The following is a 20,170-nucleotide window of genomic DNA, read 5'->3' as shown; positions in this document are numbered from 1 at the left end:
CACATGGCCACTTGGAAATTATAGCAAAATTACCATTTAGAATTTTCATGTTGGCCGCAAATTTTAAGTGATATTTAGACAATGGTATACAAAATATGTAATGGAAGAAATTTCTTAATGCTTCCTACAGATAGGAGACATGACTCTTACTAAACACACATGCTTCCTACAGATAGGAGACTTGACTCTTACTAAACACACATGCTTCCTACAGATAGGAGACATGACTCTTACTAAACACACATGCTTCCTACAGATAGGAGACTTGACTCTTACTAAACACACATGCTTCCTACAGATAGGAGACATGACTCTTACTAAACACACATGCTTCCTACAGATAGGAGACATGACTCTTACTAAACACACATGCTTCCTACAGATAGGAGACATGACTCTTACTAAACACACATGCTTCCTACAGATAGGAGACTTGACTCTTACTAAACACACATGCTTCCTACAGATAGGAGACATGACTCTTACTAAACACACATGCTTCCTACAGATAGGAGACATGACTCTTACTAAATACACATGCTTCCTACAGATAGGAGACATGACTCTTACTAAACACACATGCTTCCTACAGATAGGAGACATGACTCTTACTAAACACACATGCTTCCTACAGATAGGAGACATGACTCTTACTAAATACACATGCTTCCTACAGATAGGAGACATGACTCTTACTAAACACACATGCTTCCTACAGATAGGAGACATGACTCTTACTAAACACACATGCTTCCTACAGATAGGAGACATGACTCTTACTACTAAAATACACATGCTTCCTACAGATAGGAGACATGACTCTTACTAAACACACATGCTTCCTACAGATAGGAGACATGACTCTTACTAAAACACATGCTTCCTACAGATAGGAGATGACTTCTACAACTACACAGCTTCCTACAGATAGGAGACATGACTCTTACTAAACACACATGCTTCCTACAGATAGGAGACTTGACTCTTATAAACCTCTCAGATAGGAGACTGACTCTTACTAAACACACATGCTTCCTACAGATAGGAGACATGACTCTTACTAAATACACATGCTTCCTACAGATAGGAGACATGACTCTTACTAAACACACATGCTTCCTACAGATAGGAGACATGACTCTTACTAAACACACACGCTTCCTACAGATAGGAGACATGACTCTTACTAAACACACATGCTTCCTACAGATAGGAGACATGACTCTTACTAAACACACATGCTTCCTACAGATAGGAGACATGACTCTTACTAAACACACATGCTTCCTACAGATAGGAGACATGACTCTTACTAAACACACGCTTCCTACAGATAGGAGACATGACTCTTACTAAACACACATGCTTCCTACAGATAGGAGACATGACTCTTACTAAACACACATGCTTCCTACAGATAGGAGACATGACTCTTACTAAACACACACATGCTTCCTACAGATAGGAGACATGACTCTACTAAATACACATGCTTCCTACAGATAGGAGATCTCTTACTAAACACACATGCTTCCTACAGATAGGAGACATGACTCTTACTAAACACACATGCTTCCTACAGATAGGAGACATGACTCTTACTAAACACACACGCTTCCTACAGATAGGAGACATGACTCTTACTAGATACACATGCTTCCTACAGACACATGCTTCCTACAGATAGGAGACATGACTCTTACTAAACACACATGCTTCCTACAGATAGGAGACATGACTCTTACTAAATACACATGCTTCCTACAGATAGGAGACATGACTCTTAGACATGACTCTTACTAAACACACATGCTTCCTACAGATAGGAGACATGACTCTTACTAAACACACATGCTTCCTACAGATAGGAGACATGACTCTTACTAAATACACATGCTTCCTACAGATAGGAGACATGACTCTTACTAAACACACATGCTTCCTACAGATAGGAGACATGACTCTTACTAAACACACATGCTTCCTACAGATAGGAGACATGACTCTTACTAAACACACATGCTTCCTACAGATAGGAGACATGACTCTTACTAAATACACATGCTTCCTACAGATAGGAGACATGACTCTTACTAAACACACATGCTTCCTACAGATAGGAGACATGACTCTTACTAAACACACATGCTTCCTACAGATAGGAGACATGACTCTTACTAAACACACATGATTCCTACAGATAGGAGACATGACTCTTACTAAACACACACGCTTCCTACAGATAGGAGACATGACTCCTATAAAATACACAAAATACATAAGTACTACTTGTAGCTAGTTTAACAAGATTAAAAATATACAATCCGTTTTCTATATATGGGAAATATTATAAATCTTGTTTGTTATAAGCCTTTCGTTATATTGACAATTTGATTAAATTAAAAAAAAATATATATGTCATTTGATTTTGAGTCTCCTATTCAGAAATATATTAATGAAAACATTAATATGTGTCTCAAACAGTCAAAAGGGAAAGTGTTCAGACTCAATTGCCCAGTGCATATTTTGCTGTAAATTCTCACTCACATAAATTTCAACAATTTTTCACAGTAGCTGTGAATAAAAAATGGTGTCCTTAATTCACAACACAACCCAGAAACTGTATAAAAGTTTTTAAAATTTTAAATGAGATAGACTCGGCACAAGATGATATGGTAAATGATGTTCAAAAACTCGCAACAGTGACCTTGGCCATGAATCGCCAAACTGGGTTGAAACCCTTATTAAATAAGCTTGTCCTAGACATATAGATTCTCTTTAGGTATATAGTAAGTGCAATCCATGAAGAAATGAGACAGTGTGTATATGATTATAAATGCCTCCACATCTAGGGACAGGAAAGAATGGATAAGACAGTACAAATCAGATTGACCTCCTCCCACTCACCCCCCACCCTGACCCCCACCCCACCCCAACCCATCCAACCCCAAATTTCATGGCAGGGGCATAAAATTGAAAACAAAAGGATGGAATAATTCCATTACAGTTCATACTTGTGTCAATCTGCCATTCAATAGACTCTAATTTACAGTAGTTTATCTTTCATTTCAAATGTTTAGACTAAACACACACTTCACTGCCATCAAAATTTTCAGATAAGAAAACATGTCAGGGAGATTAATACATGACAAAGTTGTTAAGTTGGACAAAGTGTGACTGAATGCATGTTCACCTGGTTACATGTTGATCAAGTGAAAGTAAAAATCAGTTGGCATCATTCTTGATACCCCAGGGGTTACTATCACTGACATTATATCCACCTTGACTGTGTGTTACTTTAGTTGTGTGTCACTGATTTCTCTGTAAACATCAATTAAGTCTCTGTGAGTCTGTAATTGATCAGTTTTATTTCTCTAAGCTGCCTCCAGTTTTATTCTGAGATAGTCCAGGTGTGGATGTAACATCAGTGATAGTAACCCCTGGTTACATAACAATGTATCATGATATAGCATATCATGTACTAATATTTGAAATACAATTGATTCATTGACAGTTGGTCCTTTCAAATTTAAGCTTCCATGTTTCCTAGTTATGCCAAATGATTCCTCCTGCCACCCCACCCAAACCAAAAATATATGGCTGACTGATGGTCCCCTTGCAATGGATATTGATGATTAATAGTTTTTGTTATTTCTCAGAAAGTACTGAAGAGATCTAGATGAAATTTCATATGTAGGTTTTCCATGCTCCTTTGTATCAATTGTATTTTAGGGCTGATCCAAAATTGTAGCTTCTATGTATTACTTCTATTGGTCCATAGTTGTGCCTACTGGGTTTTCTACTGAATTTCTCTCCAACATGTTAATTCAGTTAATAAAAAGGATTTTAATGTAAGCAAACAGTTGTGTTACTCAGTATGTGACCTTCATCATGATCAGAATAATACCGGGTATTACTAAATTATGTTTTACCTGTATTTGAGTTATATAACTGATCATACCTGAAGACATCCATTCAGACATTGCATACAATATATCTAGTATATTCCAATTGATTGAATGATATGGTAAATAAATCTATAGACAACACTTGAATCATTAATCACTGCAGGTGATCATTTTTATCTGTGTATATGACAATCAAATCTTGTTTTCAAAGAACACTGATGACAGTTTTTGTTTAAACCTACCTTAGATCTGTTTATATAAGACTTTTGTCTTTACCTACCTTAGATCTGTTTATATCAGACTTGTGTCTTTACCTACCTTAGATCTGTTTATATCAGACTTGTGTCTTTACCTACCTTAGATCTGTTTATATCAGACTAGTGTCTTTACCTACCTTAGATCTGTTTATATCAGACTTGTGTCTTTACCTACCTTAGATCTGTTTATATCAGACTTGTGTCTTTACCTACCTTAGATCTGTTTATATCAGACTTGTGTCTTTACCTACCTTAGATCTGTTTATATCAGACTTGTGTCTTTACCTACCTTAGATCTGTTTATATCGGACTTGTGTCTTTACCTACCTTCCAGTTTCAATATTTTCTGTGTTACAATAAACATATTCAAGTCTTATTTAGGATAACCAACATCACCAATTTCTGTTAAGTTAATTATAAGCAACCCTGAAAAACACATAGGTTCTACAATAAAATATATAAACTACTGCAAGCACAACAGATATTACCATGCTTTCCTGCACTTTGTTAAATATTTTTTTTCAGATATAGTATATATCACTCACATGTTACCTACAATAAGCCTCTCCAAGGCACATGTAACCTACATTTAGCCTATCCAAGGCACATGTAAACTACAATTAGCCTATCTAAGACACATGTAACCTACAATAAGCCAATCAAATGCACACATGTAGCCTACAATAAGCCTATCCAAGGAACATATAACCTACAATAAGCCTATCAAAGACACATGTTAACTACAATAAGCCTATCCAAGGCACATGTAAACTACAATAAGTCTATCGAAGACACATGTAACCTACAATAAGTCTATCAAAGACACATGTAGCCTACAATAAGCCTATCAAAGACACATGTAACCTACAATAAGTCTATCAAAGACACATGTAGCCTACAATAAGCCTATCGAAGACACATGTAACCTACAATAAGCCTATCAAAGACACATGTTAACTACAATAAGCCTATCAAAGGCACATGTAAACTACAATAAGCCTATCCAAGGCACATGTAACCTACAATAAGCCTATCCAAGACACATGTAGCCTACAATAAGCCAATCGAATGCACACATGTAGCCTACAATAAGCCTATCCGAGGCACATATAACCTACAATAAGCCTATCGGAGACACATGTAACCTACAATAAGTCTACAAAAAACACATGTAGCCTAAAATAAGCGTAGCCTACAATAAGCCTATCCAAGGCAGATATAACCTACAATAAGCCTATCAAAGACACATGTAGCCTACAATAAGCCTATCCAAGACACATGTAACCTATAATAAGCCTATTAAAGACACATGTAACCTACCATAAGCCTATCAAAGACACATGTAGCCTACAATAAGCCTATCCAAGACACATGTAACCTACAATAAGCCTATCCAAGACACATGTAAACTACAATAATCCTATCCAAGACACATTTAACCAACAATAAGCTTATCCAAGACACATTTAACCTACAATAAGCCTATCAGACATATGTAGCCTACATTAAGCCTATTAAAGACACATGTAGCCTACAATAAGCCTATGCAAGACACATGTAACCTACAATAAGCCTATCAAATGCACACATGTAAACTACAATAAGCCTATCCAAGGCACATATGACCTACAATAAGCCTATCGAAGACACATGTAACCTACAATAAGTTTATGAAAGACACATGTAGCCTACAATAAGCCTATCCAAGGCACATGTAACCTACAATAAGTCTATCCAAGACACATGTAGCCTACAATTAGCCTATCCAAGGCACATATAACCTACATTTAGCCTATCAAAGACACATGTAGCATACAATAAGCCTATCCAAGACACATTTAACCTACAATAAGCCTATCCAAGACACATTTAACCTACAATAAGTCTATCAAAGACACATGTAGCCTACATTAAGCCTATCCAAGACACATGTAGCCTACAATAAGCCTATCCAAGACACATGTAACCTTCAATAAGCCTATCAAATGCACACATGTAGCATACAATAAGCCTATCCAAGGCACATATAACTTACAATAAGCCTATCGAAGACACATGTTACCTACAATAAGTCTATCAAAGACACATGTAGCCTACAATTAGCCTATCCAAGGCACATATAACCTACAATAAGCTTATCCAAGACTCATGTAGCCTACAATAAGCCTATCAAAGACACATGTAACCTACCATCAGCCTATCAAAGACACATGAAACCTACAATAAGCCTATCCAAGACACATGTAAACTACAATAAGCCTATCCAAGACACATTTAACCTATAATAAGCCTTTCCAAGACAAATGTAACCTACAATAAGCCTAACCAAGACACATGTAACCTACAATAAGCCTAACCAAGACACATGTAACCTACAATAAGCCTAATCAAGGTGCACATGTAACCTACTATAAGACTATCCAAGGCACATGTAGCCTATAATAAGACTATCCAAGGCACATGTAGCCTACAATAAGCCTATCAAAGACACATGATGCCTACAATAAGCCTATCAAAGACACATGTAACCTACAATAAGCCTTTCCAAGGCTCATGTACCTTACAATAAGCTTATCCAATACACATGTAACTTACAATAAACCTATTAAAGGCACACATGTAACCTACAATAAGCCTATCCAAGGCACATGTAACCTACAATAAGCCTATCCAATACACATGTAACCTACAATAAGCCTATCCAAGACACATATAACCTACAATAAGCCTAATTAAGGTGCACATGTAAACTACAATAAGACTATCCAAGGCACATGTAGCCTACAATAAGACTATCCAAGGCACATGTAGCCTACAATAAGCCTATCAAAGACACATGTAGCCTACAATAAGAGTATCCAAGGCACATGTAGCCTACAATAAGCACATACAAGGCACATGTAACCTACAATAAGACTATTCAAGACACATGTAACCTATAATAAGCCTATCCAAGGCACATTTAACCTACAATAAGCCTATCCAATGCACATGTAACCAACAATTAGCCTAACCAAGGCTCAAATGTAACCTACAATAAGCCTATCTCCAATACACATGAGATCTACAATAAGCCTATTCAAGGCACACATGTAATCTACAACAAGCCTATCCTAGGCCTACTTTTGTAGCCATATGTTAAGTAGGTATCATAGGGTTGTGGTGACTAAGTGGTTGAGATGTCTGACATGTAGTTAGCACAAGTGTATATTCCACCAATGGATGATGAGTTTTAATCCCATGTGGGGCAGTTGCAAGGTACTAACAGCAGGGGTTTCAATATCAGGCGGTACCCGGTACTTTTTGCCGGTTGAACCTGGCTGTGGTACCGCCTGATTTGGGCTAAATTACGTTAGATAGCATACAGATGGTATAGAAAAGTACCCCCTCAAAATGGCAAATGTACCGCCTCTCCTGAACGATAATGAAACCCCTGTAACAGTAATTAGGTGTTTTTTCTCCTGGTACTCTGGTACTCTGGCTTTCTTCTACCCCTTTAACCTGACACGTCCTTAAATGACCCTTGCTGTTAATAGGATGTTATACTAATCCAACATTATGGCTCTGCAGCACCCAGTTTTTACACAATTTATGTATAACAGCAATAGAGGTCATTGTTTTTTTCAACTGTTCAAACTAAAGGGGACTTCCATCAGGCTATATATTATTTTATATTTCCATTTGATCGGGATTGACACTATATAACCTAATACCAAACAAAAAGGGAATTTATGAGATTGTAATTCTCCCATAACTCCTATATGTGTAGTAATATGGTACATGCTTCATGACGTCGTTGTGAAATTTTGGCTCTGACTCCCCGTGGGCAGGAGGTGCGGGGCCCAATAGGGGAAATACAGATAAATCCTATAAATCACTACTTGTCCTAGAGTTCTGCATGGATTGTAACCAAATTTGGCCGCAAACATCCTTGGGGAAGGGGAACAGAACTTTTATAAATTTTGGCTCTGATCCCCCAGGGGCAGGAGGGGCGGGGCCCAATAGGGGAATTACAAGTAAACCCTATAAATTGCTACTTGTCCTAGAGTTCTGCATGGAATGTGACCAAATTTGGCCACAAACATCCTTACGGGAAGGGGAACAGAACTTGTATAAATTATGGCTCTGATCCCCCTGGGGGCAGGAGGGGCGGGGCCCAATAGAGGAATAGCGGTAAATCCTTTAAATTGCTACTTGTCCTAGAGTTCTGCATGGAATGTAACCAAATTTGGCCAGAAAAATCCTTGGGGGGAAGGGAAATAGAATTTGTGTAAATGTTCGCTCTGACCCCCGGGGGCAGGAGGGGCGGGGCCCGATGGGGGATATAGAGGTAAATCATTTAAATCGCTACTAGTCCTAGGGTTCTTCATGGATTGTAACCAAATCAAGCCAGATTAAACATCCTTTGGGGAAGGGGAACATATTTTGTATATATTTTGGGTACGGCCCACTGGGGGCAGGAGGGGTGGGGCCCAATAGGGGAAATAAAGGTAAATCCTTTAAATCACTACTAGTCATAGAGTTCTGCATGGAATGTAACCAAATTTGGCCAGAAACATCCTTTGGGGAAGGGAAACATAGTTTGTATAAATTTTGGCTCTGACCCCCTGGGGGCAGGAGGGGCGGGTCCAATAGGGAAATAGAGGTAAATCCTTTAAATCACTACTAGTCATACAGTTCTGCATGGAAAGTAACCAAATTTGGCCAGAAACATCCTTGGGGGAAGGGGAATAGTGTTTGTATAAATTTTGACTCTGACCCCCTCCCCCAGGAGGGTTGGGGACTGATAGGAGAAATAGAAGTGAATATTTAAATTCCTTTAGAAAAGAAACAATGAACCTGTATTCAAAACATAATTTGGCATTACAAACCAGGTGAGCAATACAGGCCCTCTGGGCCTCTTGTTTTGTGCATACTTGCGTGCTACCGGAATGAAATACGGTATCCCAATTGGTTTATGTTATTCACAACCATATCTGTAGTTATCATTTTAAAATGTTGAATATCCTAAAGCTGGAACATATTGATGAAAATGTTGGAAGTGTACTGATGATTTGATGTGGGTTTTTTTTTACCATGAATGATGTCAAGGCTACTTATAGGACGTCACAAGAAGGGGTTCCACTGATAGGGGATACATTACATACTGATGGGATTAAAAAAAAGGAAATCAAAAATATAAACATTAAAATGCTTGGGGGATTTATAGTCCTATAATTCTCCCAGGATTGCAGATAAATTAATCATACCATGCTAATGTGCTTTGTTCATTTTGTCTGCAAACCTGGGAGAATTATAGGACTATATAAATCACCCAAGGAGGCAGTTTAATACTCCTTTATTACATTTAAGTCAATTGTGTCATCAATTGTATTGATTTAACATGAAGACAATAGATTTTAAGAGGTATATTATAGATTTTAAATGATTAAATTATAAGTTTAAACAATCACTATGATTTGAGGTGTAATAAAAACTGCACATTTAGTCATATACACATAGCATGATTTAGAATATTACGAGTACTATAGATATCTGTTTAAAGTTAAACTATATAGCTAGCTGGGGTTTATTAATAGTGTGTCGTAATATTGTCATTGTTAGTTCTCGGAAGGACTCCTGGCCCAGTTTTCTTCCTTCCTGTGTTACACAGTTGAGCGTAACACAATATGACTGCCGGTGTCATATAAAATTTTGACCCCCCATTAAATATTGACCTGGGTCAATATTTTATGCATAAAATATTGACCCCCACCTATAAAATATTGATCCCCCCTTTATGCAGTATAATTATTGATATACTGCACCCTAAATATATACATTGTAGTCCTGAGAAGTAATATCATCAGTACCTATGGGTTTGCTCAGGTAATACACAAGGTGTCACACTTACCTGTAGGAGTGGGGATCCGGATGACCCCCTGGGGCTACAAGTGTATACCTATATATAGGCCTATCCCATGTATCATTAAAGGTGACAGGTTAAATGTATGGATTAATTTTCAGTGTAATCATGGGACTATTAATACATTTTTTGTTGAATTATTATGTTGTTTTTAAAATGAAGTTATTTATATATATACACAGTAGATATAATATACAAAGCATATACTTTTTCTGTATTACTGGGATGTACATGTACACTGTCATATCAAGAAATTGTAAAGGAAAAAACGAAGATTAAATAAAGGTGTTAATTTGGACATGAAAACAGACAAAAATAAATGTTAATTCATATAAAAGCATTACAATTAAATTATGACAACATGTTAATCTTTAAACATACATCATGTAGACATGTACTACTATACATATGTATATATTTATAAGCAGGGTAGATAAGTACATATATGTAATATTATCTTTATTTCTTCCAAAATTGAAGAATATACAAAAAGAATGACATTATAAACATGAAAACAATCAACAAAAACAGCAAATAGAACATGATAAGTAGCTAGATGAGTATTTTATAAGTCGATCAAGATACATAATGTTTAGGAGATATAAATATGTTAGATAAGTATTTTATGGGTAGAGATATACATAGGGTAGGTCAATATTTCATGGGTACAGATATAGGAGATATATAGATGGGATGGGTCAATATTTTATGTGTAGAGATATTCGAGAAATAGATAGGGTGGGTCAATATTTTATGTGTAGAGATATTGGAGAAATAGATAGGGTGGGTCAATATTTTATGTGTAGAGATATTGGAGAAATAGATAGGGTGGGTCAATATTTTATGGGTAGAGATATACATAGGGTAGGTCAATATTTCATGGGTACAGATATTGGAGAAATAGATAGGGTGGGTCAATATTTTATGTGTAGAGATATTCGAGAAATAGATAGGGTGGGTCAATATTTTATGGGTAGAGATATAGGAGATATAAAAAGGGTGGGTCAATATTTTATGGGTAGAGATATTGGAGAAATAGATAGGGTGGGTCAATATTTTATGGGTAGAGATATTGGAGAAATAGATAGGGTGGGTCAATATTTTATGGGTAGAGATATAGGAGATATAGATAGGGTGGGTCAATATTTTATGGGTAGAGATATTGGAGAAATAGATAGGGTGGGTCAATATTTTATGTGTAGAGATATAGGAGATATAAAAAGGGTGGGTCAATATTTTATGTGTAGAGATATTGGAGAAATAGATAGGGTGGGTCAATATTTTATGGGTAGAGATATAGGAGATATAAAAAGGGTGGGTCAATATTTTATGGGTAGAGATATTGGAGAAATAGATAGGGTGGGTCAATATTTTATGGGTAGAGATATTGGAGAAATAGATAGGGTGGGTCAATATTTTATGGGTAGAGATATTGGAGAAATAGATAGGGTGGGTCAATTTTTATGTGTAGAGATATAGGAGATATAAAAAGGGTGGGTCAATATTTTATGGGTAGAGATATTGGAGAAATAGATAGGGTGGGTCAATATTTTATGGGTAGAGATATAGGAGATATAAAAAGGGTGGGTCAATATTTTATGGGTAGAGATATTTGAGAAATAGATAGGGTGGGTCAATATTTTATGGGTAGAGATATTGGAGAAATAGATAGGGTGGGTCAATATTTTATGGGTAGAGATATTGGAGAAATAGATAGGGTGGGTCAATATTTTATGGGTAGAGATATAGGAGATATAAAAAGGGTGGGTCAATATTTTATGGGTAGAGATATTGGAGAAATAGATAGGGTGGGTCAATATTTTATGAGTAGAGATATAGGAGATATAAAAAGGGTGGGTCAATATTTTATGGGTAGAGATATAGGAGATATAGATAGGGTGGGTTAATATTTTATGCATTAAATATTCATCCGGGTAAGTATTCTATGGGGATCAAAATTTTATAGGACACCGGTCATCCTTCGTACTCCTTATCTTAACTATAACATAAATTATTTTTTCAGAAATTCACATGTCCTTGACAAAATGTGTTATGTAACATTTTTACTGGCTACCAAATAACAAGGATTATATACCCGATAAACCACAGCCCACCCCCCTACCACCCAGCTCACTGTCTATATATAGGGTATAGTTATACTGTTAGAACTGGTACTGCTACATGTATATCTCAAGTGACTGCAGCTTTCCTCCATCAGGGATCCACAACATATACCTTTTTTATATCATTTATTTGTTTATGTCTTTAAAAACCTCAACTTGTGTTGCTAGTCAAATTCAAACTTGGTAGCCCTTCATCCCAGCATGTCACGGGACCAATATCAGGTCTCTAGCCTCAAAGTTATTCACAAGACGGCCATTAAGGCCCATTGTACGTTTTTTTTTTATAATCCACTTTGTTATATCTGAAGATCAAAGGACTATTGATAGAATTTCTATGGTGTACATATTTGTGTCAAATTTGTATACACAATTCTAAATTCTTATACAACTCATATTTTAAGTCTCTTGAGATAAAATTGTGTTAGATTTATAAACAATGGTCGTGTTTAATACAAGCAGATAATAACTTCTCCAACACTCATGTACAAGATGTAGCTTATTTGACGTCATTGCTCTCAGATCAAAGTGAAAGTTTGGATGTTTTTGAACTTGTATTCATGTATTTGTAATCTGCACTGTTAAATAATGATGCATTGCCAGGAAGATGCCATAAAGTGCTTTCAGTGAGGAAGAATAAAACTTTGTTTCCTGTTCAAGGCGTACCAGAATACCGGAGTTTCTATTGTAGGGCAACTGTGTATCATGCCTAAATTGATCGGCATGCTGTATTGTACCAAATTGGTAGTGGGTAACTGTAGTTATGCTTCACCAACATGCATGGCTGACGTCGGTTTTAGAAAAACTTTTTTGCATGCCTCTAATGATATATGTCAATAGGGTATTGCTTGTTATGCTGACAGTAACACATATTTTTATAAGGAACTTAATATTTTTAGCTCGCCTATTCGAAGAAGTTTGTTTTCATTGTTGCAGTGGGTAACTGATTAAGAATTGGATGGTAATATAACTTGTTAATTTTTTAAAATCATTAATCTATGATTAATTTACTTAATCTTTCATCTTTATAGAATTAACTGTGTCATTGTTGTTATAGGATGTTTGTGTTGCTGACATTTCTTTTGCATAAAATTATCCTAATGAGGTAAAAACGGTATAAAGCTGGTATATCAATAATCCGAAATAAAAGGCCAAAATAAATTGAAAGTAAAGACAAAAGCATTTCTATGAAGTATTGAATTGTAAACAAACATAACACATGTTTGACTCTCTTTTGCTTTTTACCCTCACATCATCAGATGGTGGGCTATAAATGATCAGATCACCTTTTTTTTTCCGTGGTCCTAAGTCTTTCCTTAAACAATTCTTGTTACTGCTTATTTCTGAATTATGGGATCTCTCTCAAATTAAGTTTTTGAACACTATTTCTCAAAACTAGTCATAATCTTGGATTTTTAGATCATCCTGGCACGTAGAGTCATATGAAAGTCATTGTGCTTCATTTGTTGGTGTGCTTCACACGCTGTCTATCAATTTCTGTGCATAAACTTTTCATTCAAACAACTTCACATCAATCATTGTCATGATTGATGAGCCTTGGCGAGCAAAAGTTAAAATTTCGTACTTAAATTTGTGTTCATTTCATATGAGATGTTATATCTCATATGAAATGAACACAAATTTAAGATACTTTTAATCACATAACTACAAATACCTACATAACAAAGAATTTCACGTCAAAATGAATTCCAAAAATCTAGCAGAGGCCGCCATTTTTCTCACCTGCCTGGTAATCCTGACATTTTTTTTTGTTTCTGTCTAACGTCGCAATGAATTTCCAGCCAATGAGAATTGCTCCAGGTCATATTACACTGGTGACATACGCAAATATATTACATGGCGAAATCACTGGATATCAGGCGGATTATGTGATAAATATATGTATCCCTGTAATGTGAGTCACTCAAGGCCTTTAGTGGTTTAAATGTTTTTTAGTCAATGTTATCCATCTGACGCCCATGTCAAAGATTTATAAAGATAAAACAGGTGTTTTTATTTTGTTTTGTAATTTCATAGTACACATTACAAAACCAACTTGAAGGCAAAAATGTTGTTATTTGAGATATCAAGCATGATAAATTAATAATGGATGATAGAATTCAGACAATAGTGATATGATATATGAGACTTTTATAACAAGAAGTTCCTGGTTAAAGATATGTACCCATAATTTCATTCCAGGAAGTTGGAAATTAAATAGCATAGGAATTAATTTGCACATACCTAAAGAAGTCTATTGAAGCTACTTCCTGTCTTATGAAAGATAAGGACATTTTACACCTACAGGAAATTAAGGTATTGCAAAATGTCTTATGGTCTTTGTTGAATTCTATAAAATGCTCTAACTTATTCCTATATCTTACTAGTGATATTTCCATCGTCAAGGAAGCCGTGCCATGTCATGGTAAAAGTGTGTATCTTTACTTAGTTCAAACACTACTAATGGTTAAAACATTTTAAAAACTAAAATTTGTTTCAAAGTTCAAAAGATTAATGCTATTAGTGTTGTTTACTTTGGCCAAGAAAAAGGAGAGCTTTACAACTTTGGTGTTATCACCCAGAATACCTGGTACTGGGTTACCTGTCACATTTCAGTTGCCGCCATGTTACAACGACTGTTTACATAATCAGTATTTTGTGCTTTCTTCCTTTTTTAATTTTTTTTTTTTTTAAATTTTAGACAATGATTAACCCACCTTTACCTGCTTTGGTGTGGCTCTGTTATAGAATTTGTTTCTTAAACAAACAAAAAAGCAAACATCTTTGCTTCAGCAAAACATAATATTTCAAGATCAATGAAATTAGATTTTATAGAAATGTCATTGAAATTTCATCAGATACATGGTGGTCAAACATGATCAGTTCTAAAGTGACACTGTCCACCCATTCACAGTTTCTAGAGACGTGATTTTAGGCTTGTAGCTCGATGGGATAAAGGTCAACCAATTTTGTTCAAATAAATGACCTTGATCTTGATTCAAGGTCACAGGGGTCAAATAGATTAAAGTCGTTAAAGAACTTCTTGTCATTAACTAAGAGGCCTGGTTACATGATATTAGTCCTGTTAAGCATACTGAAAAACACAACATTCTACATGGTGTACTCAATTGGTTTGTATGCGGGATCCATCTTACTTCATAATGACTATCAACAAAGTGTGATGTGATTCACTAAGGAAATTAAGGATAGGTAGATGTTTAAATATCTGAAGTAGGGTCATTAAGGTCATTGGGATTAGAGTTTATTTCAGGATGAAGTTCATGATAACTAAGTCATTAAGTACGAAAGAAATTACTTAAGTTGTTAAACATTATAACATAATTATGAATACTTTTTTAGGAAATTCTTCTGTTTGTATTTTTGAATAGGTTATTAACTGGACAAGATGGCTGCAGGACCTCTGAATCTAGACTTGTATGACCAGAAGATTGAGCCAAACAGATGTACTCTGATCAAGTACATAGAGACAGAAGACATTGTGGATGAGCTGAGACAGAAGTCCACTATCAGTGTCAATGACTATGACGATATACATGCCTGTAACACACGTAGAAGGAGAGCAGGTAGGCTACTTCCATTGGATTTATTCATGTACCACGTGATATGTCTGACAATGTCGTGCAGGACTACTGTTTCTATTAGTGATGGAAGGCCGTCAAAAGATGATATCCCATGCTCACGTCTATGTTCCATTACCACTGGAGATATATCGCATATTACGTGAATTAGTTGCATAGTGGTTCCCTTGAACAGTTGTTGAACTTAGCTATAACTTTTCTCCATCCTTGGCCCCAGGTAAAATCTGTTGTTAATTTACCCCTGGGTACATGTTACCTTTCATTGGTTTACTTATAAATATTCATAAATTCACAAGCCAATGAAATAGAAGAATATGAGTATGATATCGATATTACCCCCAGTATATTAAAACAAAATGTATTCCTGTTTGAATGATTAATTGACTGTCTTATCAAAATTGAATCTCAGATTGAATTTTTTAGTTACAAGTGTTTAAAATTACATTATAAATATTAATTTTGTATTTACAATATAGATTCTTTAATAATTTCATTTCATCAGAAGATCTAACAATATCCCATTAGTGGTCACATTCTGATTAGAGGATCTGACAACATCCCATTTGGGGTCACATTCTGATTAGAGGATCTGACAACATCCCATTAGGGGTCACGTTCTGATTAGAGGATCTGACAACATCCCATTAGGGGTCACATTCTGATTAGAGGATCTGACAACATCCCATTAGGGGTCACATTCTGATTAGAGGATCTGACAACATCCCATTAGAGGTCACATTCTGATTAGAGGATCTGACAACATCCCATTAGAGGTCACATTCTGATTAGAGGATCTGACAACATCCCATTAGGGGTCACGTTCTGATGACCTTTATGCTATATGTACTCTTACAGCCGTGCTACCCCAACTGAGAACGATGCGTGCATATAAACCCCTACTGCTCTACTGCTGACTTGTATTGATGTATCGCTCCAGCCTCTCATCCAGCTTAACGAAACTGAATGGCTAGTTAGCTTAACTGATTTATATATATTCTTCAGATTTCATCAATATTCACTTGACTAGTATGTTTTTACTTTAGATATTTAAACAAATCTTCATTTTTCTAATAAAATTCCATATGAAACTCCTTTTAGATCTAGAAATGCTCATTACGTAGGGAACTGCCATGTGTCCAGGCTGCAGGCCGTGTGCAAAAAGTCAAAGCACACGTGGGATTTATAAGATGAGTCCTAAACTGTCCTATATTTAGGATTTTCAATAAGTGGTTTGTAATATTATTACAGCAAAACTAACAAGCTACAAGGTTAGTGACATTTTAACCGTACGTCAAACTCCTGTGCACAAATTAAGTGATTATTGCAAGCCAACGTATTTGCTATCCGATTGCTCTTTAAAGTTGATGAATGATCTCAAACACACTAATAACTTATTGTGGCAATTTTAATAAGTAACTAGATTATAATATTTTCAAATAGTTCTTATAACTATTCATGTGTAATATCTCCAGACATTGACATGTGTACGGCGTACGGCAGACTGCCAATTTTTTTGACATGGTCTGCAAGATATATTTCACTGTTTCAGTTACGGTGACCAATAAAAGAAAACAAACAGAATTCAAGTATCTTATGTTATTTCTTCTAAATACAACACTTTTTGTGCAAGTTGTCAAGCATTTATTATGAATGTTTTGCAACGAAATTACCACTTTTATAACACTGAATTTGTGGTTCCCCGGACAACGTTTTTCCCAAACTTTTTGAATGCACAAAATATACCGATAGTAGATTTTTTTCAGCATTTTCAGCCCTAAGAAAAAATACATGTGCAAAGTCCACTGGTGTGTAAGTTACACAAGTTTTTACGGTATTTGTAACAATTACAATTGTGTTTGGTACAGCTAATGTAGCCAGAGCGCCCGCGATTTTCCTTTGGATTGGCGACAGTGTTCGAGTCTATGAATAACACGGCTACAGTACACTCATTCAATACATCCATACAAGTCAACGGTAGAGCGGTAGGGATTTATATACACACGTCGTTCTCAGTTGGTGTAGCACGGCTGTAAGTGCAAATGTATTATCTCTGGATATGGATTTTTAGGTCATCTGACCCGAAGGGTCAGGATGACCTATCGTCATCATGCACCGTCCGTCGTCGTGCGCCGTCCGCCGTCCGTAAACTTTTCATTCAAACGACTTCTTCTCAATAACCGGAAGGCCCAGGGTACTCATATTTGGCCTGTAGGTTGCTTGGATGAAGGGCTACCAAATTTGTTCAAATGAATGACCTTGACCTTCATTCAAGGTCACAGGGGTCAAATAGGCTAAAATCTATATAACAACTTCTTCTCAAGAACCAGACAGCCCAGGGTACTGATATTGGGCTCGTAGGATGCTGGGATGAAAGGCTACCAAGTTTGTTCAAATAAATGACCTTGACCTTCATTCAAGGTCACAGGGGTCATATAGGCTATAATCATTTAAACAACATCTTTTGAATAATAAAGAGGTTTAGAGACCTGATATTAGGCCTGTGGCATGCTTGGATGAAGGGCTACCAAGTTTGTTCAAATGAATGACCTTGATCTTCATTCAAGGTCACAGGGGTCAAATAGGCTAAAATCTTTAAATTGACTTCTTCTCAAGAACTAAATGGCCCAGGATACTCATATTGGGCCTGCAGCATGCTGGGATGCACTGCTACCAAGTTTGTTCAAATGAAGGACCGTGACCTGCATACAAGGTCACAGGTGTAAAATAGGCTAAAATCCTTTAAACAACTACTTGTCAATAACTAAGAGGTCTAGAGACCTGATATTGGGCCGGTAGCATGCTGGGATGAAGGGCTACCAAGTTTGTTCAAATGAAGGACCTTGACCTTCATTCAAGGTCACGGGGGTCAAAAAGGCTCAAATCTTTAAATGACTTCTTCTCAAGAACCAGAAGGCCAAGGGTACTAATATTGGGCATGTAGCATGCTTGGATGACGGGCTATCAAGTTTGTTCAAATTAATTGCCTTGGCTGTCTTCGAGGTCACAGGGGTCAAATAGGTCAATATCTTTAAACGACTTCTTGAGAATAACTAGGAGGCCCAGAGACCTGATATTGGGCCTGTGACATGCCGGGATGAAGTTTGTTCAATTGAATGACCTTGACCTTCATTCAAGGTCACAGGGGTCAAATAGGCTAAAATCTTGAAATAACTGTTTGTGAATAACTAAATGGCCTAGAGACCTGATATTGGGGTTGTGACATGCTTGGATGAAGGGCTATCATATTTGTTTTAAAAAAATGACATTGATCTTCATTCAGGATCACAGGGGTCAAAATGACTAAAATCTTTTAACGACTATGTTGTATTGTACCTATAGTCAAATGACCGGTAAGGCCCATGGGCCTCTTGTATGATGAGAATTTTTTCAACATGGAAAAGTATATTTATAAACTTTAATGTTTAGTTTGTACATGTATGTGGTTTGTTTGTTTTGTTCCTAATTCTTTTTTAATTTCTTTTGATGAATTTGACTTAAAGATGCTCCACCGCCTATAGAGCATAAATGATATTCATCATTCGAACAATAATTTGTGTTTAATGGTGTATATATATGCCTAATTAACACAAAAAATAATATAAAATAATTTATTTCGCCTTTGGTGCATGGCACTGCATGCGCAATCAGTACTTCATTTCATATAGAATATAGTGCCACGGAATTTTTTCGGGATGCAATTAATTATTTTTCATATTTTTGACTTGAAGTAAAATTAGAAGCTCAAACTTTTCAATGGTGGTAATGGTGTAAAGAAAGTAACTTTTGTAACAGAAGAAAAATACTAAATCGTCTGCTCCTATTTTTGATAGTGAAAAAATACCATTCGTCAGCGGTGGAGCATCTTTAATGTAAATACGTGTACTGATATCATTTCTTTATTCAGCAAAGCTTTTGGACATCTTACAAACCAAAGGAGACAATGGTGTTAAAGAATTCTTTAAGACAATTGAGCTGGCTTATCCCGATCTGTACCAAGAAGTTACAGGGGAGTCTCCTAGGAACCCTCCTCCAAGTAAGTCGCCATGGAAACATTTTCTTTCACATAAGATATTAAAAGCTCACCCTGCGAACACTATGTATGGACGTATGTAATGATATTGTTACACAAGCAGTGAACATTTTATGTTTTGATGACTTGTATGAAGTATACCCTGTCAACTTCATCAGACAAATGACCAGGCAGCATAAGTTTAAAAAAGGTATAAAAGCGTACACAAAATTTTGAAGTGTGTTTTTGACAGGTATAACAAAAGAACATGATAATGATATTTCAACCATGCTAGCTGGTAATTTCAAGGTATGTGACATGAGACAAAGTCTCAAGTGACCTATTCAAATCGCCATTTGTCCATCGTCATAC

At 36.1% G+C, this 20,170-nt stretch overlaps 1 protein-coding gene across 6 annotated transcripts in view; it reads left to right on the top strand.

The window, feature by feature from the left end:
* Positions 1-14,392: 14,392 nt before the first annotated feature.
* The window catches only part of LOC138323292 (caspase recruitment domain-containing protein 9-like), a 45,066-nt gene continuing 39,288 nt past the window's right edge, over positions 14,393-20,170 (top strand). For 5 of the 6 annotated variants that reach the window (XM_069267790.1, XM_069267788.1, XM_069267789.1 and 2 more), the window contains exons 1-3: positions 14,496-14,621; positions 15,580-15,774; positions 19,694-19,822. In XM_069267790.1, coding sequence (XP_069123891.1) covers positions 15,597-15,774; positions 19,694-19,822 — 307 coding nt within the window. In that variant the 5' untranslated portion in view covers positions 14,496-14,621; positions 15,580-15,596. Of the gene's footprint in view, positions 14,622-15,579; positions 15,775-19,693; positions 19,823-20,170 lie in introns of all 6 variants that reach the window. The other variant, XM_069267786.1, reaches the window with a different exon arrangement.

Source organism: Argopecten irradians, chromosome 5 (genome assembly GCF_041381155.1).
Source record: "Argopecten irradians isolate NY chromosome 5, Ai_NY, whole genome shotgun sequence".
Taxonomy (NCBI): domain Eukaryota; kingdom Metazoa; phylum Mollusca; class Bivalvia; order Pectinida; family Pectinidae; genus Argopecten; species Argopecten irradians.
Note: the sequence above shows the minus strand (reverse complement) of the source record. Positions and strands in the feature narration are given on the sequence as shown.